Source organism: Aspergillus ibericus (genome assembly GCF_003184845.1).
Source record: "Aspergillus ibericus CBS 121593 unplaced genomic scaffold BO80scaffold_61, whole genome shotgun sequence".
Taxonomy (NCBI): Eukaryota; Fungi; Ascomycota; class Eurotiomycetes; order Eurotiales; family Aspergillaceae; genus Aspergillus; species Aspergillus ibericus.
The window spans coordinates 79,945-103,668 of NW_020292159.1; the positions used below are offsets into that span (position 1 = coordinate 79,945).

A 23,724-nucleotide genomic window follows, 5' to 3' on the forward strand; every position below is an offset into this window, starting at 1 on the left:
CCCCCCTCAGAGTCTCCCCCGCCACGACGCCCCAAACCTCATCCACCTTCCCCGGCAGCACAAACAACATCCACTTCCCCGAGACAACATTAGCCCGTCTCGCGATCTCCAGAATCCTCTTCTCGAGATTCTGTCTTAATGTGCCCAATCTCCTAGTTAACCCGCTCTTCTCGTGCGCCAGCAGCGTGCCGGGATGATCTCGCTGGGCTTCGAGCGCGGATCTCTCGTTCTCGTACTGCTCCAGCGCTCTTCTGCCATCCGTCAGGAGGGCGGGGATATTGGTTTGGGGCGGCTGGTAGGTTGGGGCTTGGATGTAGATCCAGGGGCCGGTGGAGGGGGGGAGACGGGATAGGAAGGTTGCGAGGGACTCGGTGGGGGAGTGTGGGCTTGGGGTTGAGGGGGAGGGGGAGGGGGTGGTGGATGAGGAGGGTTGGGGTTGGGTTTGGGTCTGGGCTTGGATAGCTAGTCTGTCGTGTTGGATGGTGCTGTAGAGATGGGGGTGGATGTTGGTCCAGTAGTGGTGGGTGCTGTAGGTTGAAGCTTGGGATTCGAGGTTGGTGGTTTCGGTTTCGGAGCCTGTGAGATGTTAGTTTGGATGTTTTGTTCAGTGTGGGATAGGGATGGGGGGGGGGGGGGGGTTAGATAGGGGTAGGGGATAGGATGGTACCGTAGAAGCTGGATTCATCGGAGAGAGCGGGTATAAGGGTGGATTTGGTGGGTTGGGAGGACGAGGGCTGTGACTGTTGTTCAGGCATGATGAATATGGATAGATGGAGATGGATGATGGTAATAGATGATAGTGATGGATGAAGTTGACGAGGAGAGGTTAATAAGAGAAGAATGAATGAGTGGCAGAGGTGGCACAGGATGATGGTCACTCACTCAGCAAGGCTGGGTGTCACACCCTCCACAGCAGGTGATCCATCCAGTGAATCGATATGTCTGCTCCGTATATAAGAGTCCTTCCTCCTCGCTTCCTTCTTTCGATTACCGTCATCCTCTTCTTGTTTTGCCCTAACCCAGCGCATCCACCGGCGTTCTGGATGACCATGTCCATTAGCTGAATATTTGAGACATGATGCCTGTATATATATAAGGGTTGATTGATGAGGATACTAAATAACCAGTAATCTTAATATCATAATAAAATTAATACTATTATATTACTCTATAATCTCTATAATAAACTCCTAAATTATAGTATAAAACTTATGAACCATAATGCTTAATCATAAATAATATATAACTTGGAAAAACTCTATATAACAGTCTACAACCGTAACACAACCCCCTACCACTAAACCCCATTTCTGTTATGTGTCTCCTCCATATAAAAGCTAAGATTCGTGAGACCCCGAGGTATCTCGGGCAAAATCCGCTGGTTACTACTTCTCTTTCCAACAGTATTATGCTTATTGTTGAACCCCGACGTTCAATGTACTCGAATAAGAATGCAGCCGCATGGCTAATTGTACCAACTAATTCAACGAAGTGGTAACCCCGGGTATGATAAATTCAACATGCTCTGAAACCTCTGTCCCTAAACCATACGGAGGACGAGCATTGGGAATGTCGGCGGAGAATTCAGCTCTCCATTCTTTCCTGTCTTCTTGAAAAGGGTTTGGGCACACGGGGACAGAACACTCTAACGAATTCGCAAGAGCGAATCCATAAACATTGACCGTCCGAAGACAAGACAAATTCCACCATCTCTACCAGAGACAAGCATGGCGCAAATGTATGCTTTGACATCAAGACAATATATCATAATATTCTGTTTGGAGATGGACCTGAAAGATGATCGATTCCGAGACCAATGCCCAAAGAGAAACAAACGAAGAGCCTTCTTAACAACTTCCCATTGCCAAGCAGGGAGCAAGTGACTGCTTCTTGTCCGCAAACCCCATAACCAATGACTCAGAAGATAAAGGGGTCTTTCTCGAGGTCCTGGACTGTATGAACTTGGCCAATAGGTCCTGGCTTCAAGATTATAGAACCCATTCAATGCAGGACGTGAGACTCCGCGCAGATAGCATATCTGTCTGGTATAGATATACATTGGAATCCAGAGCCATTGTCAAATATGAGACGACTTCGGGGTGTCGAGATGCGTGACAGCCTATAACAATGAGATAGTAGTAGGCAAAGAATATCACCCTCTAAACTGTCGTGTCGTCATGTCCCCGATGGCGGGTGGGTTGATATTCAGTCCAGGGTACTGCCCCTTCAACCAACAACACATCAAGCCAAGACATGGCGTAGCTGGAATCGTTCCCCATACCGGATGGGCATTTGGGTGAGGCAGGGGAAGAAGAGTGAGTTCAGATGGCAGTCTGATCCTTTACCTCAGCTACCTACTAGCTCTATTGGTATACCGCTTGAGAGATAATGCTGGGTTGGGTTGAATACTCATGGTTGATCATGGCCTGTATAAACAATTGCATTACTGTCCAGATTCCATATCATAAGTGGAAATAAATTCGCTTCGTCCAAATATCCATATCCCGTAGCCCAAGTGACACGGCGAGGTTCACACGCAAGGAAGGAATACGCCATCCGTAGAAAAGGAAGGTTGCGCTTCTGAAGGCTCTCGACCATGATCGTGACTAGTGAGAGGGCAATCTATCCTCACATGATACATACAACTCAACGAGAGAAAGATGATAACATAGGCCAGTATACTGAAGCCCGTGGAAAGAGCGGTCATTCTTTTGGGGAAATAAAAGTCAAGTCCTTAGTCCGCTAGTCCATAACGCCATGATAAAAGGAGGATCGACGGCATGAGCAGTAACTGTCCAACTGCTCATCCGCAGCCGGGTGTGCTAAAACGGACCCATTGGTGGCTGGTTGATAGCGTAGAGATTTTCGTCGGGAAAGGTGTTGTCCCAGAGCATGTTGTTCATGAAAGGGTCATCACACAAGGCTCCAATAGAACTCATGTCCATCTGACCGGTTTGGTACAGATGCTCTCCGTATCCGAAGGAGGCGTCTTCAAAGAATTCCGTTGACCCGTTGTATGGGGCAAAATCATTGTCGGTATACAAAACACAGTCTTCGTTCTTGAGCTGAGTGTACGGGTCCTGCAGCTGGAACATCTGGTTGGTCGGGTAGTTGACAAATCCAGTGGGCGATTGGAGAGGGCCAGTCGCCGGCGTGCTCAGTTGAGCGGGGCTCACTTGGGGCGGACTCAGTTGGACCGAGCTTCCCTGATCCGGGCTCATTTGGAGAGAATGCATCTCGACGGGGCTGGCGCGGTCGGGAGTCATTTGCAGCGGGCTCATGTGGTCTGGGCTCAGCTGAAGGGGGCTCATATGGTCCGGATGCATCTGCAGTAGGCTGACCTGATCCGAGCCCATCGGAAGAGAGCTGATCGGATCGGGGGCCATCTGGAGGGAAGCCACCTGGGCCGGAGCCAGCTGAATAGAACTCACTGGATCAGGACCCATGTGCACAGGGCTCGAGTGAGCCGTGCTCTCTTCAGCTGGACTGTCGCGAGCCGAAGTAGCCCGTCGCTTGGCATTGCGTCCGTTGTTCTTAGCACGAACATAGTTCCAACCGTGTGCCTTTTCCATGTGCTGCTTGCAGTTACTCTCGCGCTTGGACTTGTAGGCGCAGCCATTGAAAGTGCACGCGTACATGCGAGGCGTGGTTGAGTGACGATCATTGATGTGACGCTCGTTCTCCTTCTCGGTGGGCCACCCAAGTTCGTAGTACTTGCACCCCTCAAATGGACACTTGAAAGGGCGCGAGTGCGTCTTCTCATGTTTCCTGTACACCTGTTAGCAGCGATACAACCAACATTCATCAAACACTCACGTCAGATCACATGGTCTTTGGAAGATCTTGTCGCAGTGAGAACACTTGGTGTTGATGTTCATCGGCGGAGCATTCTTCTTGCGACGAGCCATAGACCGCCTGGCTCCCTCGTCTGCTTCATTCAGACTAAGGGTACGCTTCACTAGGGCAGGAGCATGCGCATCATAAGCCTTTCCGGTCTGCATGGAGACCTCCTCCCCATCCTTTTGGGCAACAAGCTCAAGAGGACGCCCAGTCTCGCTCATGCCGCCTTGTAGAATCAATTTCGCCTCACTAGAATGATCAGCATCAGCCTTGCCACGGACTTGCCACGGAGAAGGGTAACATACGGTGCATCTTTCTTGTTTTTGCGAGCCTCGTCTCGCATGGCCTTGAAACGGTGAACCTGCGCGGTGAGATCCAAGAAGTAGGAATTGCTGTAGCTCTTGTCCGAGGGCATGCATAGATCGCGGGGATTTAAGTGGGTGTAAGTTTCGTGCAGACACAAAATGGTAGAACTGCAGAATTGGTAGTAGGAGCCGACCTCCGATTCCACATCCTTGGAGTTGTCAGTGAAGTTCGTACAAAACCAACAGTTGAAGATGGACTTACTGCAGCCACGTAAAGTAGCGCCTTTTCAAGATCACGGAGTGTACCGATCTGTTCATTGGCAATCTGCCGGCGAGCACTTTCGACAATGTGATGGAACGGCTTGCACATCTCTTGTCCGAGTAGGGGACTGAAGATACGCTTCTCGATCTCCAGACACGCGCCCAAGCTGAGCTTCTGCTTTGGCGCGGCCTCAGAATCAACCGCCATAATTGAGCTAGTGATGGCTGACTGTGTTTGAGAGCTGCCCTGGGACAACTGGCCTTCTTTGACTGCAAAGACAATTAGATATGCCTGCATGTCATGATCAATTAACAACAACCACTCACCTTGACGGGAAGATGCGGTTTGACAGCTGCTGATGGACGTTCCCAGACCGCTGTCCGAAGGGTGACAGTGCACCTTTCTCATTCTCGCTGGTGCTTCCTTTTTCGGAGATCGCTGGTCTTTGTTCGAATCCTTGTTGAATGAATTCTCTTTGCCAGACTGCGAGCGCCGAAGGTGGATCTCCAAAACACCCTTGCGAACAGGAAGTTCGTCGTCAATATCTCGAGAGGCGGGCGTTCGGGGCGAGCGCAGGTCGAAGCGACTCAACATCTTGGTCATGCGCTCCTGGCCAGCGACAATGGCCTGGAGGGCAGCCGGAGACGTCGGGGAGCGGCGAGGTAGAGGGTGAAGGTCGGCCAGGATATCCTCCTCATCGGAAGACGGACTTGTCGCGTGGAACGTTTCTTCTCTTCGGAACCGTGAACGAGGGAGTGCATTGACGTCCGACGGCGATAGAAGTGACGGAGGGCGGGAGGTCATCACTCGCCCCCGTCGGGGGTGTTGGGCCTTCATGTTGTCTGCCTTCTGAGATGCGATCATGGCGAGTAGCGAAGCGCTGTTCCAAGGTACGTTGTTAAATAAGGCATCATCCTATGTCTAAAGAGACTCACTTGTCCGGTATATTTACGGACGGAAACTCGCGAGGGAACGATGAAAGCGCTTTAGTGATTCGAGATGACGTACGGACTAACGATGAATTGTTCAATCAAGACCTAGAGGGTCAGTTCACTTGCCGGATGGCCAAGGAGTAAGGGAAGATGAGAAATCGTGGGGGGCTTGGGGCTCAAAGGCAGGACTTACTAAGGATGGGGCAGGCAGATAGGGATGGTATGGTATGTGAATCGTGAATCCCCGAGCCTCGATGTGAAAGGGAGAAGGGGATGACGGGAAGCCCCGGGCCGCCGATGGTGGAAGCAATCAACAGACCCCTTTCTGGAGACTCCAGCAACAGGATGCTGTTACGCCGTGAGGATGAGCCTGAATCGGATGCGACACGAACTGGGGCGGGCGATGGGAATACCGAATAGCGGAGATCAAAAACGTGGAAGGGGAGGATGGGGTCAAGTATGGATCATGGCACTTGGAAGGGGTAAGGGAGACTGAGGCTGTTCATCCGGGCTGAGTCGTCTTCGATGTCTGCCTGATAGACGAGCGGCACTAGTCCCGGCCAGGTATAGCGACTGGAAACGGAGGGGCGACCATTGGAGGGAGGAGCTCGCATTGCCCCACCGCTACGGCCCTCGTCGGCCGCCATGGACGTAATCTGGATACGTGCTTTGCCCTGGCGATTGCGGTGTATCGTACGCTCGTCTGGTAATTCACCCGTGGTCGGGGCCGTTGTCTTCCGTCCTCCGCGCCGATGCAACCCCACCCCGTCCAGGGCTGGCCATTCAGGGGCTGTTGGTGCCGGAATTGAGTGGGGGTTAATACCGGCATTGCCGAAAATAGACATCAACGGGGTCGAACGATCAGTACGCTCCAGAACCTCCGGAGGAACTTTGGCGATTTAAACTTTGTCGAATCCGCTCTCTGTAATTATTGACCTTGCTGTCCTTTTCGCCCGGAGCCTCGTACTCGCATGAGTGGTGGGTAGGATGGAGATGCACTTCAGAGGGTCCCCGTTGACCTTGCTTCTATCCCCGACAGACCACCGGATTACGGCGGGTCCATTTAATCACGCTCAATCTTACGGCCGTACCAGCCAATGTCCAACCAACCAATCACGATTCCAGTCAGCTCACAGCCATCATCATATGATATGGTACTCCGTACGGAATACCGGATAAGTACTACTACTACTAGGGAACTGGAAGCCGCCGTCCTGGACATCATTCATAAGACAAGAGAAAGCGCCAGCAGAGCTGACCTTGGCTGCGTTGGAGGATGAAGGATGCCTATGATGCCATTGGGCCTCTCTACCCGCCCTTAAGCACCTTCTTACTACACTCGATGAATGCATGACAGGCTGCTGGATTCTGGACCAATCCCCAAAGGCCTCGTAGCCACACACACGTAGCCTTATGTCGATGCATTAATCGCTCGCAAGCCTTGACACTGGTGGACCCCTGTGTTCCCGTGTGTGAGCCTCATTATTATGACGCTGAGCTGCATGCAGCCCTCCAACTGGTGACCATGCCTCAGTTAGTGGATGGCCCACGACCGCTCGCAGCCCAAACTAAGCCAATGACACCGGGTGAGGTGGCCTCCTACCGGTTCCGCTGACGCGCGGGAGTCTATCTCCCTACATGGGATGTCGCAGGTCGGATTACTTGTGTGACAGGCCGTCTTTCTGTTACCAGGACTTTCTTTGATACGAGTCTCGCTTCAAGACACAAATTTTTTCCAGAGTGGCACACTATAAATTTCTTGAGGTTAGCGCCGAATAAGTTTGATTCAGGAGCTCGGGGACCTGAGGGGCTTGATGGGTTCCATCATGTGCGGCATCTCTTATCTGCTGCGCCACACCGAAACACAAGCTACCGCGACCCAAAACTTGACATTTGCTTCTCTTCTTCCCTCGCACGGCCAACCGCATGTTGATCGCTGAAACACTAACCTCATTGCGATGTGGGGTCTTTTCCACAGGGTTCTAAACACGGTACACCGTGCTTCTTGTCATCGAACTATCGAAGGCAGCACAATTCTGCTGGACTTGACAGTATACCCCTGTCGGTCGTTGGGTGTTGATAGTTGACATCTCCAATCGGAGATTAATTCGCAGGTGTTGACAGGTGTGAACTATACATAGCAGTTTATCGCATGTACAGTCTTTTTTTAGGTCGCTCGTCATCACGCTCATCGCTTGATCATTGCCCATGTTAGGCTGTCATCAATTCCCACTTCTCGGTGCTTTCGGGGGTGTCTGGCTTCTATTCCACCAAGTCTGTGGTGAAGATCTCTGTGATCCCTGGATGCAAGATCCATCGATCTCTGGGGAGACGTGTCACGCCTCGTGGTGGTGACAAGATACCAGATGTCCTGACTTGTTATCTGATCACTCTCTCCGATGATGATTGACCACCTCTGTGTAACAGATCTTAGAGAACCGCCGAGGATTTCTCTCCGGATATCCTTGCTCAATGGGGATATTCAGGGGCTTACTACCCGGTGAGTATTCCGTATTGGCAGGTGGTATCCGAAAGAAGACCGGTCCAGATCAAGGTTCATATCCAGACGGCTCATTTGGCAATGCCATGACAACACCCTTCCAGGGCTCAACTATCTATCGGATGATATATATTTATAAGCATCAGATTCAATTTCACTCCGTCTATCATTTCTTTGCTGTCCCAGCTCAACACATATAGACAGTTTCCAGCCCGTTCCTACCGGGCAGGGATGATCTTGTATGGCCCAGACAAAACAATTCTCAGAACAGGCACAATATTCCACAATCAGGGATATACTAAACACCTAAAACGTGGCAATTTTGCAATACCAGTTACTACTTTGTATGCTTTAATTCATCATCAAGATATTCACACTCACATCCTTGTGGCTTATAGTGAAGATAGTATATACAGTGCGGGGAAAGGAAATGACATAGTACTTCTATAGATAAAAATATATATGACCCTTCTCTTCACTCACTGGTTCCATGTTCAATCGTCTGTTCTCTCGTTTCAGCTCATTTCCATATACAACACCAGTACTAAGCCGGAGAATGTTGATGGGTGCTGTGTATACACGTGCGCGTATACTCGACTCGAGAAGGACCCCAATGGGGCAGGGCTGTATTCGAGGATATGGTAAGAATCAAGTAATCCAAATGCTACTAATATAGAAATGACCTTTCTGGAAGGTTATATGTTCTTCGTAACCACCCATCTATCCTCATCCTAGTACTATGATCTACGTCTGATCACCTGCCACTAAACAACTATTTCTAGAAATAAAGTCTATCACTGTTATTAGACTCGACTGTCCCGTAGAAGATATCAATCGGACCCAATCGGGTAATCTGAGGGCTATTCTAGCGTCATAGTAATAACACGAGGAAAGACACAGACACAGTTTATTGAGCCTACAGAGCCTGTTTGCTCGCTACATTTCATTGTATCTGCTTAGATATATAGATCGCGCTGAGGAATCTCATGGAAATGTCACTACAATCCATGCCCCGTCGCCCCCGAGAACGGCAACGGCTTCCACAGCGCCGCTCTCCCCAGATGCCAGATCGCATCCTGCCAGGTATTCCAGAAATGGAACCCAAACGGCACAAACCGCGACACGTAGCGGATGCCCAGATCATCCAATGCCTCCTGGAACCGCTTCGCGTCCTGGAAGAGGATATCATACTGTCCGTATGAAAGAAACAGCCCTCGAGTCCCTAGGTCTGGGTTCTGGGCTAACATCGACGCGTTAACGTAGCCAGTCAACGGCGGGGCCTCATTCTCGTCATTCGTCGCTGGTCCGCCGGAGAGAAAGCCGAAGTAGCCGAAATAGGAGGTATAGTTGGTGTAGAAGGTGTAGGTGACGAAAGAGCCCTGGGAGAGGCCTGCGAAGGCGCGACGGGAGGAGGAATTGCTGACGCGGTAGTGGGTGGAGATGTGGGGGAAGAGGTAGGTGCTGTAGAGGGAGGCGATGGTTTGAGGGTCTGGGTAGTTGCGCTGTTCGAGGGCTTGGGGGTTCGTGGTGTTGGGGAGGATACCGTACCACGTTGGCATTACGACGACGGTGGGTTCGAGTGCACCGGTGCCGATGAGGCGGTCCATTAGGTTCGAGATATACCCCTGGTTTTGCCAGTCGGCTGAGGCGCCGTTGCCGCCGTGGGAGAGGTAGAGGAGGGGGTAGGCTGTGATGTTGCTGGTGTTGTAGCCGGGGGGAAGGTAGATAACGTAGTCGTGGATGTCCGGGGAAGGGCTGATGGATCCGGGAGAGTGATAGAGGCCGATAGAGATGGAGCCTTTGCTGGCGGCGTTGCCATATGGGAGGGCATAGTCCTGGTTGAGGGGGAGGTCGGGGTAGTGCTGGAACTCCGGGTCAAAGGGAACCTGGAAGGTGGACACTAGTTCGGAGCCGGACACCACTTCAAAGGGGGGGTTGGTCGGGTCAGTGATCTCCTGGCCGGTGGTGGTGTTGCAGAGGCTGGCGTTGGCGCAGTTGAGGAGGAATGAGTATTGATATGTGCCACCGGGGAAGGGCCGCGTCCAGGTGAAGTTCCCGGGGCTGGTCTGGCTCATGGAATAGTAGGTGCCGGCTTGGGGGTTACTGGGAAAATCGCCGGGTTTGTATTCATTGAGATCGAACTCGGACCAGGCCCAAACGGAAGTGGAGTATTGATCGGTGAGGTGTGGGAGACTTGAGATGGTGACGTTGGAGGCACTGGCGTTCTGGTACGTGATGGTCACTTCGTAGCCTGTGGGGGGTTGCGAGGTTCGTGTGATTGTCACGGCCCCAAGGGCGAGAGGAGCCAAGAGAGCAAGTAGAGCAAGGAGGGACCTCATGGTGGTAAGTGCTTAGGTTGATGTGGTGAGGTACCAGTCCAGTTGTCTGGCTTTATATCAGGGGGGATACTGTTCATGGTGCCTATATCGGCTAGGCGTGCCGTGTTCAATTGCCACCGGTTCTGCTCGGCTCGAGGCATTGTCGTTTGCTTTTAAGGGAAATGGGCCATCATGCCATCTTTGCAGTTCGCAAAGCAGGATTCGGTCCTGTTGAGGGACTGCGGGGGAAGGATTGCGGGGAAGCGGATAGAGATCGGGCCTTCATGCAGAGCGACCACTGGCTAACCGCTACAAGTATTCAAGTCCGAGTCCTCTGTCTGATATGCGAGGTTAAAGAGCTGAAACAATAAGCACTGCGAGAGTGTGCAGTCACCCTCGAATGATTGTGCTCAATGAAAGCAAACGCAAAGTTTGAATTGAAAAATGTAAAGCGAAGCACGCGCTAATTAGCAATAGAGTCGCTAGTTCCTCAGTTAAGAGTGCAAGGCTTGAATTATGCGTTTTAATCCCTATTGTCCGCAACTCCAAGTGTGACGAAGCCGTCTGGGTTAAGCTGTGGGTGCCAAAGATCGCTCAGAATGTCCCAAAGAGCATTGCTAGTATTGCTCAGCGATTCGTTTGCTCTCAGAGATAAGAGGCTGGCACTGGAGCCAGCAGGGCTGGGAGGCATGTTGCTTTGTAGTATAATGGAAGGGAATAAGAAAGACCGAATGATGACTGGGTTGTGCAGAAGACAGGGAAGGTCTTGGAGGATGGAAGCTTTATACTTGAACAATGGTCACTCGGGCGTATTTTCCAAAAGGGCGTTGAAACCGTTTAGGGATCATACGGCCGATGTAGTCTCTGGTGCGCCTTCCCACGACATGCAAAGGCCTCATATCAGTGACTTATCTCGGCTTTTAGCCATTCCAGTACCCCGTAGCTCGTGGCAAATGCTGTTGAGACATGCTATTTCTACCTTCTACGCCCGAGGCTAAGAGGGGATATTCCTTGTGGTCTACGTGGTTCTTGACAAATGCCAAGGGGATCCATGTAATATGTTGAGATTTCCTTGGTACTATCTATGCTCTGGTCTGCAAGTACTGGCGGGCGCTGGTAATTCATGTCCCAGCTTGCACGGAGTGGATCTGTTTTGCTACTCCGAGAAACTGTCGCTCTCTGTTTGTTACTGTCGCTGGTTTCGAGCATCGCGAGTCGAGCATGTGAGTAGTCTCAGTTCTTTCACGTGCCCCTTACAGAGATTCCACCTTCACAGTGGGTGAAGACTTTGATCGTTGCAACAGACAAAATCCCATACCCTGCTAGGAGGATTGTCACCGCGGACAACGACATTAAATTAGGCGACAATAACAGAGGGGAGGATGCATCGTGGTACGTAAAGGATTGATACAAAGTCTCGGCCCCCAGAGATCAGCCATTGCATGTGGTTCTCGTACCCAGTATACGGAGTATACCTCAATGGATTAAGTCTTGGTGCTTGGTGTGGACCAGAAGAGCTTTTCTCTCGGGATAGTGATCAGGCCAGTGCGAGACAGTAAGATCGTGCACTACAGCAGTACCTGGGCCATTTTGCTGCACACCCAGAGGCCACAATTGACGACAGGCAGGGTTGTTCGGGCGAAGAAAAATCTTTCTGAGTCTCTGGAATTTGGAGATTTGGAAGCGTCCTATCTTTACTACCGCCAATGCACTCTGGAGTGACTGTTTTTGACTCAACCACCCCACGTCGCTGCTTTACCCGTCTGGGACTAGTTTCGGCTCAAGCCCCACTCCAAAATACTACCCAAAATGGAATGGTCTAACTGCTCCCTGGCGATCATCTGCCCGGACTTTGCCTGAGGACGCAGCTTGACTCCACGTCAAAATACTGCCTAATGAGGATAGCTCGTTCAGGCCGAACACCACAGTATACTCCGGGTCAGACCTAGGAATCATTGCTGATAAATCATCAATAAGTAGAAAACAAGTATATAAGAGCCCTTCAGACTTGATCTGGCGAGTGAAGTGGCAAGCAACTTTCATTATCTCTCTATATCACTATTTCCAAGATGTGCCACGACGAAGTCAAAGCCAATGGCTGGACCAGCATGCCTGCTAATGCGGGTGCTATCTTCAAAGACCTCTCTTTTTTAGAAAGGGTCGCTGCCATACCGCTCGATGAAATCAAGTTCCCTCATGATGATCCTGTAGTCGCGAAGACTGCGCAATATGCTAAGGCGACTCTCCACCCCGGGACGTTCAATCACTCCATGAGAGTTTATTACTATGGTACGTTGCTAATGACCACATCATCAGGTACATCCTAATAAAAACAGGAAGGGTCCTCAGCAAACAACAATTCCCCGAGCAAGCCGCCACCCTAAACCCCTCCACCTGGGCCCTCACCTGCCTCCTCCACGACCTCGGTACCACCGATGAAAACCTCACTGCAACGCGCATGTCATTCGATCTCTACGGCGGCATCAAGGCCCTACACACCCTCAAAGACTTCGGTGCCACCTCCGATCAAGCAGAGGCGGTCGCCGAAGCAATCATTCGACACCAGGACCTGGGTGTGGATGGAACCATCACGTTCTTTGGTCAGCTTATCCAGCTCGCCACGATCTACGATAACATTGGTGCTCATCCTCATGTGAAAGGATTTGAGAAGTTGATCCATGATGAGACTCGCGCGCAGATCAACGAGGTTTATCCAAGGTTGAAGTGGTGCACGTTCTTCGCTGATGTTATTCGCAAGGAAGAGTCGATTAAGCCTTGGTGTCACTCGACGCATATTGTGGATTTTGATCGGGGAGTTGAGGGAAATATGCTGATGAGGCAGTGGGAGTAAGAAGGGTCCTTTGATCATGGATATTGTGAACCGTGCTATAGGGATTAGAAGGCACCTAGGATAGTCTGGAAATGCAGTGCTGATTTTGATTTCTCTGTCGTCTCTCTTTGTTCTGATCCTGTTCGGATCCAAACAAAACAGTGCTCAGATATAAATTCTCGCTGTTTAATGTATGAATGTGCCTAACTTGAACCCAGGACACACATGAAGCATCTGGACAAATAGCATGAGGCTGATTTACAAACTCGATAGATGGCTCTGACATACTTAATGTTGACATATCAAGGAATTCACAGCTTGTGGTATGTCTCGATGATATTAGCTTCGGACCCAATTGAGGCAAAACAGTGAAAGTCTTGCTCTGTGTAGCTACATTCCAGATGGCTGTATCGTTCATTGCGTGAGAAAAAGAGGAAAGAATAATCAGAGTGACCACGAAAGAGAGTGTATGTTCTCTAAAAAATTGTCCCCGGCAAGCTTAGCACTGGACATGATGCACGAAACAGAAACAATACGCTAGGAGAAAGATACACCCACCAAATAAGCAATTGACGAGCCAGTGGTCTAGGTGAACAAGATGACGACAACCATGACGAGATGGCAGCATTTTTTCTTTTGGACCACCGCTCTCGGAAATGCCGCCACTTGCAAACAAAGAAGAACCATTTCAATCCCAACCGAGAGGTGAGGGGCAACATTGACTTTCCAATCTGGTCATTGGATATAGCGATCTATGTTGGTGTGTGCCATGGCGACAGCAAGAGTAGATTAGAAAGAAGATTGCGGTGCGCACTGAGTAACATAGCATACCCAACTAAGCGCAGCTGGCTGTAAAAAATCTAATAGTAGCCAATAGGCCGTGTCACCTTTGTCGGCTAATAATGTCTGTTACACAGCGAAGGTCGCTCAATCTTGAGAGATTCCAATATCTGTGCTATCTGAAGTATCGGATATATTGCCAGCATACGAGCCGCGATTAATGGATACGAATGCAGCATTGCCCAGTAATGCCAATGGCTGAAAGTCAAACTCGCCGGCTTGTTCGTTCCAGGTCAATCCACGAGAATTCGAGTTCAATTTGAAAAAGGCGGGTGCACAGTTCCAAAAGCAATACTTCAATGAGTTCGCTTCCGGCGATCATACGAGCGGAAGAGACTTTCAGCAGCTCACGTACGCAGAAATCTTACCTTCTGGTTGGTTCAGAGCCTGGTAAGTAAGATGCGAGGATGATCAGGCCGTTCCAACTTCTCTTTCTCCTTTGGACTCTCAGACATCCACTTGTTGAGCTTGGCTTTATTCCTGGGGAGAGTAATATACGGCACTCTCCACTAGCTAAGCTAACAGATAGGCTAGATTTAACTTGAAAGTACAAATATACTTACGCTCACGACATTCGTAGCTTTGGGGATGCTGTCCCGGACCATGCAGGGTTCGTTCGGCCCTTACCTAGCTACATCTAACGATAGCATAAGCTAGGTATAGGTTCTCTGGTGGCATACAGAGGTTTGAGACCGAAGGAAAGTCGCGGTTGACGCCGAACATCCACAATGAAGCCGGGAATTAGTGATTGTCCTCCTTGTGGCGGACGAATAGGAGACTAAGCAGGGGTAAGATAGGGAATATCATGCGCCCCTTCGCTTCATGCCTCTTTCCAAGCGCATAACTCGGCTTTGCGGTCTGTCTGTTCAAAGTGATCCTATGCCACAGGTGCTTCAATCAAGGGACTATAGCAGCATGTCTCGACCCATGAGGACCGAAGTTCCTGCTTTCAGCCGTGAATGATACCGTCCGTCATCGTATCGACAACGAACCTTCCCTGGTGCTTACACCTGACGCGGAGCGTTGCTGCAATTCAGCTACCGCCACATCCATCTTGCTAGCCTGCAATATGTTTTCGTTCTACGCTCGGGGGCAAGTCAGCCAGCCAGGCTGACAATTGTCGCCGGAGGGTGCCATCTCAGCAGAGTACCGGATACGAACCCCGATGACTCCCATCTCACCTGGCTCGCCTATCATTTCCTGGGTCATTGGTAACTCACCCGTTCTCGAAATGAGCCAGCCAATCCCCTTGGGTTGATCGCCACTGTCCGTCAGAATGCCTTGAGGATCAGCTTAAACCCGACAACCTGGGTCAAAGGTATGACCGTCTGACTATTTTTCATAGATGTATATGTGCTTCGGCTAACCCTTGGGCTATCTTATTTCGTTAACATCGTCTAATCAGCGTTCGAGATCAGCTTTCGATACCACAAGTATATGATGGATACTATAGTGCCATTGTCCGATACTCTGGAAGTCGAGAATGGCTTTAGGCTCCTTCATATCCACCCATACGAAGCTTCCCAGCTGAATCGGATGCTCGAGATGTACTTGAGATGCAGTACATTATACGAAGTCAGAGACATCAAGGGCTAGCGCCAACGGAACGATTGGAGGAGACGTTATACTGTTCGTTGCTTTTTCTAAGTTGAGGCAAAGCAACAGGGAAGATCCAAGAATCGATGATTCTATTCAAACAGTCTTGCTGGGCGCAGCCGATGCTTACCGCAAAGCTCTTATAGCTGCGAGCTGCCTAATAAACAGGGTCATTAATGTAACTGGGGTTAATTCTGCCCTGAGCCCGGATCTATTTAATACTTGCTTTTCTCCGTGGCTGGCACATTTCGTGACGTTGGCAAGGTATTTGATTCTTCCATACTGGCTCTTCAAGTTCCTTCAGAAGGACCACACTACCAAACATGATTCTGCAGACATACCTTATTGCTATAGTCAATTACTTCGGCTTCTCACCCTTCCATGCATCGCACCAAGACTCATTGCAATACCCTTTGCAATATGACAATACGCATACCGTCCATGCAACCCCCAAGACTCTTTCTTTTGTTCCTCCTGGCGATGCTGAGTCTGCCGAAGCTGTACCATTCATGTGTCAGTATCCTGCGATGGCAAATGAGTACACCTACAATAGTTCAGGGAAAGACCGAAGTGTCTGGCTCAAACATCGTACCAATTCTTCAATGGACTTTGATATAAATACCGACTACGAAGCAAGATGGCCCATCGGCATTGAGCGCAAGGTAGGTGCATTAGGGAACTTGCAAGGTATTGAGGACAAGGTCAACATTAACTTGTATTAGTATACCCTCACCGTGGGCGAAAAATCATTGAACTTGGATGGCATTGAATTTCCGTACGCAAAGGTCGTCAACGGAAGATTCCCTGGTCCTTGGATCCGTGAGTATTGTACCCTAGAGCTTCCGATCGATTAATGCTCATAAGCCTGCAGAGGCGTGCTGGGGAGACCGGATCAGTAAGTATGGTGTGTGCCTTCCTTGTTCTCATGCTGATAGGGCTAGACGTCACCGTTAAGAACAATATGTCCAAGAATGGGACTGCCATCCATATGCATGGGCTACGGATGCTTGACAATGGCCTTATGGATGGTGTGCCTGGTGTAAGCCAATGTCCTATCGCCCCAGGAGACACCTTCAACTATGTGTTCAATACAACTCAATATGGCACGACATGGTATCATAGTCATTACAGTCTTCAGTACTCGGATGGTGTACTCGGCCCGTTGACTATCCACGGGCCAACATCGGCTAATTTCGATAAAGCTATTGATCCCATTATCTTCACGGATCACAATCACAGAAGCGCCTTTCAGGAGTACTATCAAGAGCAGTTTGCGGCTGCGGACTTGAGTCGAGTTCCGCCCAAGCAGACGAGTATTCTTCTCAATGGTCACGGTATGTTGAACGCTGTCAGCTTTCCATGGAGCACAACCAAGTCATGCATTGACCACCGATAGGGAGCTATGCCGGGTCTTTCCCCAACAGGCGATACAAGAAGAAAGTAAAGCCGGTTAGGAGGCACCGCTCATTTACCGTGAGAAAGGCAGTGCACTGCTAACATACGTAGGGCAAAAAATATATACTGCGGCTTATCAACGGGTCGACTGATACAACATTCATCTTCAGCATCGATGGTCATAACCTCACCGTGATCGGTATGGATCTAGTACCAGTTCAACCCTTTACGACAGACCATATACATGTCGGAATTGGTTCGTCTTCTCCGCAGTCAACCCCAAATCCATCAGTCTAACAGAAGGCCAGGCCAGCGATACCATATTATTCTTGAAACCAAGACCGAATTTGATGACTCTGAAAAAGGGGCGTACTGGATTCGGACCGATCCTGCGGATGGATGCCACAACTTTGAAACCTTCCCAGACGCCAGACAGGGCATCCTCTGGTATGAAGGAGGCTACCCCTCAATCCCAACCACAAACGCACATTCGTACAATAACACATGCAGTGATATGCTTAACCTAGAACCAATTGTCCCTTGGACCGTTGATCAGCCACCCCCAATTATACCAATGGTAAAATACAATATGGCCCAGTCGTTCATTGAGAGGGCAGACGTTGTGATCGGCAAATGGAACCTCTCAGCAGAGGGGGAGGACCCCGAGGTGCTTGTCAATTACTGGAAGTTCTTGAACAGCACTCTTTGGGTGAATTACCAGCAGCCAACTGTGAACAATCTTGATCCTCCATACAACAGCACTCAGGTTGTTTACCTAGCTGCAGAAGGAAAACCTGCCGAGACCACATGGAATTACATGTTATTGATCGGGGGTTATACAGCTAATCCCAGTCCGGTGACTGGGGGAGCTCTGGCTCCAGTAGCACATCCAGTAAGTGACGTCCTCCTCCCTCTACACTAACCATAATACAACAGCTAATAGATACGCCTCAGATCCATCTCCACGGTCATGATTTCGCAGTTCTGCAGTACTCGACTGACAAGTATAACAACTCAGAGAACTTGAAATTCACCCTCGATAACCCACGGCGACGGGATGCCATCCTTCTCCCACTCAATGGCTTTGTCGTAATTGCCTTTAAAACCGACAACCCGGGTGCCTGGACACTACATTGCCATATCGCATGGCATGCCTCGGCCGGGTTGGCGTTGCAGGTTCTGGAAGAGGAGGACGTGTTCAAAACGCATATTGAAGACTCATCTATCGCGCGGGCGCAGTTGGATCGAACCTGTCAAAACTGGGAGACTTGGTTTGCAAACAAAACCAACCGCTGGAATCCCAATGGGCGGTTTCAGGATGACTCGGGGATTTAATCGGACTGCCCCGTTGCATTGACTTCGTCTTGAACTCCACTATGGGACAGGCCAAATAGACGGTCTTGGAGCTTGTATTTGTCAATGATAACTTGTTGCTATGTGGTACAGTCGATGATGTATCTTAAGTCTCAGACTTTTTGGCTAAGTAGTATCAAGCCCTGTAAAGAATAATTATCCGACCGAAACGGTCGCCGAAGATATATGTTTTATATTGCCGAGCTCATCTCGCACAAGCTGCAATATTAAATCGACAAGGGAACAATAGCCCAGATCCACCTGACAGGTGGTCAGACGAGGCCAAAAGCCCATGTGCCTTCTTCCCCGAGGCCCCTGGGTGTCTGTGGGCATTGCCGATCCGCGTGGACCTGAGAAATGGACCTCGGCAGAACGAGGGCGGGCGGTGCCGAGCAGCTGCGGCCTCTCGTCCATCTCCCCGGACTGCCTCCAATCCTCCCGCTGTCGATCGCGAGCTCTCTGCCATCTACTCTCCAGTCACCTTGTCCTACTGCCTGGGGGTTGTCTTATTCCATTTCACTTGAATCGCTATTGGACAAGGAATGTGACCACGTTGTCTGATCTCCTGTGTGGTAATTCCCCGTCCCTCACGACCAGTCCCCGCCCAGCCTCCGGCTATCCAGCATACTCGCGCCCTCCACCATGGACCTTGAGCACCGTGACCTCAACTCAGATCAGCCCAGGCGGCGAAGGCGCAATGCCGTGAGGCGACGTATGCGCAACAGGGCGCCGCTCTCTGCGCGCCTTTCCCTTGATCCCCAGCTACGCGGGAATGTCGGAGTTGTGTCCGAAGATCTGGCCAGTGACCTCTTTCAATACTCCACCGCGACCGGTAAGTGGAAGAGAGCTGCGTGAGGGTCCTGCTGCGTTGCTGACTTTATACGCTGTGAATGAAGAGGGAAACGGAACCGAACCCGGAATTTATTATCTCGCAATCTCGCCCTACCTTCCGGGCTATAATGCGGTGGAGGATCTGGCTTGGACCATCATCCCGGTCCGGCCGCAGTCCAAAGGACGCTCCCCTCAGTCGACCATCCCTCATTCTACAATACTCTTCCCACACTCGGCAACTTCCTTACAGCCATTTACCGACGCATTGGGCAAGCTTGATCCCACCCGTCATACTCTTCAAGCACAGCGTCCTATTGAGATTCGAGTGTTGGATGTTGCGCCCCTGCCATTGGACACCATTTACGTGACCGTTGAGCGGAATCTGCTTCGGAATCACGATGATATCCAGAATAAATTCGGTGGGGGATTTGCTTCCAATCAAAATGGGCCCAATGGGCTGTGGGCAAAGGGAGGGAAAGGTGTTGAGACCAAGAAACCCTCGAAGAAGGCGGCAGCAGAGACTGAAGATAGGCTGACGGCTGCGGTACGTGAGGCCTTGGGAGCCGAGAAGGTGGTGCATACCGGTGATGTACTGCCACTTCCATTGCCTCCGCATCCCATTACCTATGCCCCGTCACCGCCTGCGCGCATCTCATACTGCGAACCTGTTTCTCAAGGCCTACTGGTGCCGACGACCAAAGTCGTGTTGATTCAGGCGCGGTCTCCGGGTCATCGGGCACAGCGAAGTTTGCGCTCGAGCTCGGGTCTTCTCAAGCAAGTCGCGGAAGATGAGGCCGACGACACCTCTAATGAACAGTTTTACTCCGCCGCGGAAGATAAGCCGGTGGAAAGCAGCACAGAGGTGGAGGCTACTTCGACCGCAGATGAGTCAGAAACTGAAGGATCTGGAGGAAATGCGAGCGACACGTCGGATGACTCTCTAGACGACATGATCTCGCTTTCTGCCCCTGAGCTTCCCCAGTCAGCATCGGGTGTCATGTCCGCCATGACCGCTGCAACACCCCGGGCAGGGGGCCGTCGCGCGGACGGGACACATACTCCAGGCTCTGTCGCATCCAACTTCACTTCTACGACCATGCGTCCCGGGCGCGCAAACGGCGGAAAGGTCTTCAGGGCGGAAGGCCTGCTCCGCAGGGTACCGAGCGACCTCCTCCACCCCAGGCCTCGGGAAGACGACGATATAGAGTCGTTCATCTTTGTTGATGTCAGCACACTCGCCAAGATCGGCTGTTTCTCTGGGGACTGGGTTAGGATTGAGGCCACCGAAGAGCCGCAGCTCAATATGTTCGCCTCTATCAAGCTCGGGAGCTTCACTGGACAAGAGGACGACTCTGGAGACTGGCGTGCTGTCAAGATATACGGACTCCCCGGCCTTCCGTCCGCTAAGCCGCGATACTCAATCAACCAGTCTGGCGAGCGACGGTCGAGCATCTCTCAGCGTGCTCCTACGCGCCTGACGCCTTCAGTGTTCGTTCCTCCGTTGTTATTGAACAACCTAGACAACCCCAAACACATCCGCATTTCTCCGATGATCTTCCCTGCGGCCAATGGGGCCAAGCCTGGTCTCCTACACCAGGTGAAGTCAAGTGTCGTCCGCAGCCCACCTTTGGCAAAGGAAGTGACTTTACTCAAAGTCTCTACTCCGCTATCCATGGACCGTGTCCTCCAACCGGCTCTGTTTGCTGGTCTCAAGCAATACTTCGAGTCCCGGCGACGACTCCTCAAAGGCGGCGATCTCGTAGGAATCAGCGTTGACGAGGGATTCGGTAGAGCTGTTTTCTCAGTAACTACTGGTGGCGACAGTGGTGCTCAGGATGATGACTTGGCTACCCGCTTAGGTCAGGTTACCGACTCTGACCACACTACATCAAAGAAAGTTGGCGTTGCCTGGTTCCGTGTCGGGCAGGTTGTCCCTAGCATAGCCAATGAACAAGATGGCGCTGGTGAAAACCAGTGGGGAGGCGTTGCTGTCATCGATTCCGCCACTACAAGAATGGTGCAGGCTGGTAGCGATGTAAGCAGGGTACCAGGCACTATAGATAATGGGTGGGAATATTGGCTTGGAGTGAAGTCAGTCCCAAGGACGGCCAATGATGCCCCGACTCCACATGGTCTTATCACAGAAGCTCCGCAGTCGTTTATTCCCCCACTGCAACGGCGCATTCGTGACTTGATGTCAGTGGCGACCAGCCCTCGTGCAATCCAGTTGGGCATGAAGCCGGTTGTCATACTGATCAGGTCTCAGCAGAGACACATTGGAAAGGCAACCATCGCCACACGGGCTTGTGCTGACATTGGCCTCCATACATTTCCCATTGATGCCTATGATATCTTGACCGAAGGTGGTGCAAATGGCGGCGACGTGAAGACCGAAGCTTACTTGAAGGCAAGAGCCGAGCGTGCTTTCCACTGTGGATCTGAATGCACGGCACTCTTGATCAAGCATATCGAAGTGTTGACTGCAGACCGTATCGTTTCAGCAATGGCTGATATTGTGGCGGATGCACGAGTCATGATCGCGACCACGACGGATGTCGAACAGATCCCCGAAGGCATTCGCAGCATGTTCACGCACGAATTTGAGATGACTGCCCCGGAGGAGAAAGAGCGTGAGGGTATTCTCCGCAATGCTGTCTCTGAACGCAGCATCAAGACATCGCCTGATGTCGATCTGGGTACGGTAGCTTTGAAGACTGCTGCCCTAGTTGCTGGAGACTTGGTGGATGTGGTTGAACGAGCCGCAGCTGCACGGGCCGCGCGTCTAGAGAAACTAGCAGAAACTGCCAGCAAGAATGCTGGGCAGACTGTCAGCGTCAGGGATGTCCTTATCTCCGGCGGGGACGCCGCACGAGGAGTTACGAAGGTTGACTTTGATGTCGCAGTCGACGCCGCAAGAAAGAACTTTGCCGATTCAATTGGGGCACCAAAAATCCCCAATGTTGGCTGGGACGATGTGGGTGGTCTGACCAACGTCAAGGACGCTCTGATCGAAACCATCCAACTGCCGCTCGAGCGGCCTGAGCTGTTCGCGAAGGGTATGAAGAAGCGCAGTGGTATCCTGTTCTACGGACCTCCGGGTACCGGCAAGACCCTCCTCGCCAAGGCTATTGCAACCGAGTTCTCTTTGAACTTCTTCTCCGTCAAGGGACCCGAGCTGCTCAACATGTACATTGGCGAGTCCGAGGCGAATGTACGCCGAGTCTTCCAACGGGCTCGGGATGCCCGGCCGTGTGTTGTCTTCTTTGACGAACTCGACTCGGTTGCCCCCAAGAGAGGCAATCAAGGAGATAGCGGCGGTGTCATGGATCGTATTGTCAGTCAATTGCTTGCGGAACTGGATGGTATGAATGGGGGCGAGGAGAACAGCGGTGGCGTCTTTGTGATCGGTGCCACCAACCGCCCCGATTTGCTCGACACAGCGCTTCTTCGTCCTGGCCGGTTCGACAAGATGCTGTATCTTGGAGTGTCTGACACCCACGAGAAGCAGGCTACGATTTTGGAAGCTCTTACGAGGAAGTTTACTCTGTCACCGGAAGTGTCGCTCGGCCGAGTTGCCGACCGACTGCCTCTGACCTACACGGGTGCTGATTTGTACGCCTTGTGTTCGGACGCCATGCTCAAAGCCATCACGCGCAAGGCCACGGCTGTCGACGAGAAGATCAAGCAGTTGCCAGGGGAGCCCGTCAGCACGGCATACTTCTTCGACCATCTGGCGACGCCGGAGGACGTGGCCGTGATGGTTACGGAGGACGACTTCAAAGACGCACAGGAGGAGCTCGTTCCTAGTGTTAGGTAAGTACAATGGCTGATTGCGTTCCACTCTTACATTTCACCTCTAACTTCATGCAGTGCCAAAGAACTGGAACACTTTGAACGAATCCGGCAGACGTTCGAATCGGTTGATAAACAAAAGCCGGAGTCTGGCAGTGGTAACTCTGGGTCTCAGACGATCGAGGATGCGCTCGAGGCACTTAAAGCCGGCGATCAGCTGGCCTTTAGCCTGGATGGACCCGCCGTCAACGGCGACTCCATCAACGATTCCGGGAAGGGCAAAGGAAAGCAAGTCTCGACTGGCTACTCAACAAGTGGAAAGGGTAAAGGGAAGAATCCTGCTGGCTCGGGCGGGAAGTTGAAGAACAAGTCTGTCTCCATGCCGAATGGGGATTCGGATTCATCTCTGGACGGTCCCCCGGCTGACCGGGGCCAAGGCTACGATGATGTCGTCGAGCAGGATGAAGATGGGATTACTAATGGAGGTGATGAAGACTACATCATCCGCACCGACCACTTAGCTCCAGCTGGTGGATCTAAGTGAAGGAGATGCTTGAGAACTTGCGCCTGGTGACGAATAATGTCGCACATGGATGACTATGGGGCCATCTGCAAGGCCGATGTACATACATATACATATATCTTACTGTCATGACTGCATGCCGGGAGATGACATGACCAAATCACCGATCATTGGACGATTGAACCCGGTTCCTAGCCTAAGACTTCGTATAGACTCAGGCTACTGTGTAGATATCCCGACGGCGATTGCCTGCAGTGCCAGACTAACCGAGTCTGGCTTAGGGAAATTGGATCCCGTGGCCCGCCGATACTTTAATTGCTTAGCGATTTATATTAGTCGGGCTGACAGGACTGACAGTAGAACAAAAATCAGCATATCTCGGAAGGGGTAGATAGGTATCTCTTATC

At 51.3% G+C, this 23,724-nt stretch overlaps 6 protein-coding genes across 6 annotated transcripts; 3 read left to right on the plus strand and 3 right to left on the minus strand.

The window, feature by feature from the left end:
• Positions 1–25: 25 nt before the first annotated feature.
• Positions 26–843, minus strand: BO80DRAFT_468791 (DUF1917-domain-containing protein; the record flags this gene model as incomplete). The annotated part of the gene is made up of 2 exons (XM_025722957.1): positions 668–843; positions 26–576 (listed from the first exon to the last, which is right to left on the minus strand). Coding segments are annotated over exons 1-2 (639 nt in total), but the record flags the coding sequence as incomplete, so codon positions are not given.
• Positions 844–2,822: 1,979 nt separating this feature from the next.
• Positions 2,823–5,244, minus strand: ace1 (putative C2H2 transcription factor (Ace1); the record flags this gene model as incomplete). Its single annotated transcript, XM_025716263.1, has 5 exons — positions 2,823–3,768; positions 3,817–4,089; positions 4,146–4,354; positions 4,408–4,676; positions 4,734–5,244. 5 exons carry the CDS (start codon positions 5,242–5,244, stop codon positions 2,823–2,825), a joined length of 2,208 nt encoding a protein of 735 aa, XP_025570514.1.
• Positions 5,245–8,734: 3,490 nt separating this feature from the next.
• BO80DRAFT_429305 (alpha/beta hydrolase) lies at positions 8,735–10,345 on the minus strand. Its single transcript, XM_025720439.1, has one exon. The coding sequence runs from the start codon at positions 10,176–10,178 to the stop codon at positions 8,838–8,840; it is 1,341 nt and encodes a 446-aa protein (XP_025570515.1). The 5' UTR covers positions 10,179–10,345; the 3' UTR covers positions 8,735–8,837.
• Positions 10,346–12,062: 1,717 nt separating this feature from the next.
• On the plus strand, positions 12,063–13,180 carry BO80DRAFT_505633 (putative cyanamide hydratase). Its single transcript, XM_025724502.1, has 2 exons — positions 12,063–12,446; positions 12,494–13,180. Exons 1-2 carry the CDS (start codon positions 12,227–12,229, stop codon positions 13,006–13,008), a joined length of 735 nt encoding a protein of 244 aa, XP_025570516.1. The 5' UTR covers positions 12,063–12,226; the 3' UTR covers positions 13,009–13,180.
• Positions 13,181–15,746: 2,566 nt separating this feature from the next.
• BO80DRAFT_497203 (multicopper oxidase) lies at positions 15,747–18,433 on the plus strand (the record flags this gene model as incomplete). Its single annotated transcript, XM_025724063.1, has 8 exons — positions 15,747–16,085; positions 16,146–16,242; positions 16,295–16,318; positions 16,365–16,757; positions 16,820–16,872; positions 16,930–17,074; positions 17,127–17,710; positions 17,773–18,433. 8 exons carry the CDS (start codon positions 15,747–15,749, stop codon positions 18,151–18,153), a joined length of 2,016 nt encoding a protein of 671 aa, XP_025570517.1. The 3' UTR covers positions 18,154–18,433.
• A 187-nt stretch (positions 18,434–18,620) lies between these two features.
• Positions 18,621–23,498, plus strand: pex6 (AAA family ATPase peroxin 6). The gene is made up of 3 exons (XM_025717216.1): positions 18,621–19,003; positions 19,068–22,815; positions 22,873–23,498. Exons 1-3 carry the CDS (start codon positions 18,814–18,816, stop codon positions 23,336–23,338), a joined length of 4,404 nt encoding a protein of 1,467 aa, XP_025570518.1. The 5' UTR covers positions 18,621–18,813; the 3' UTR covers positions 23,339–23,498.
• Positions 23,499–23,724: the final 226 nt, after the last annotated feature.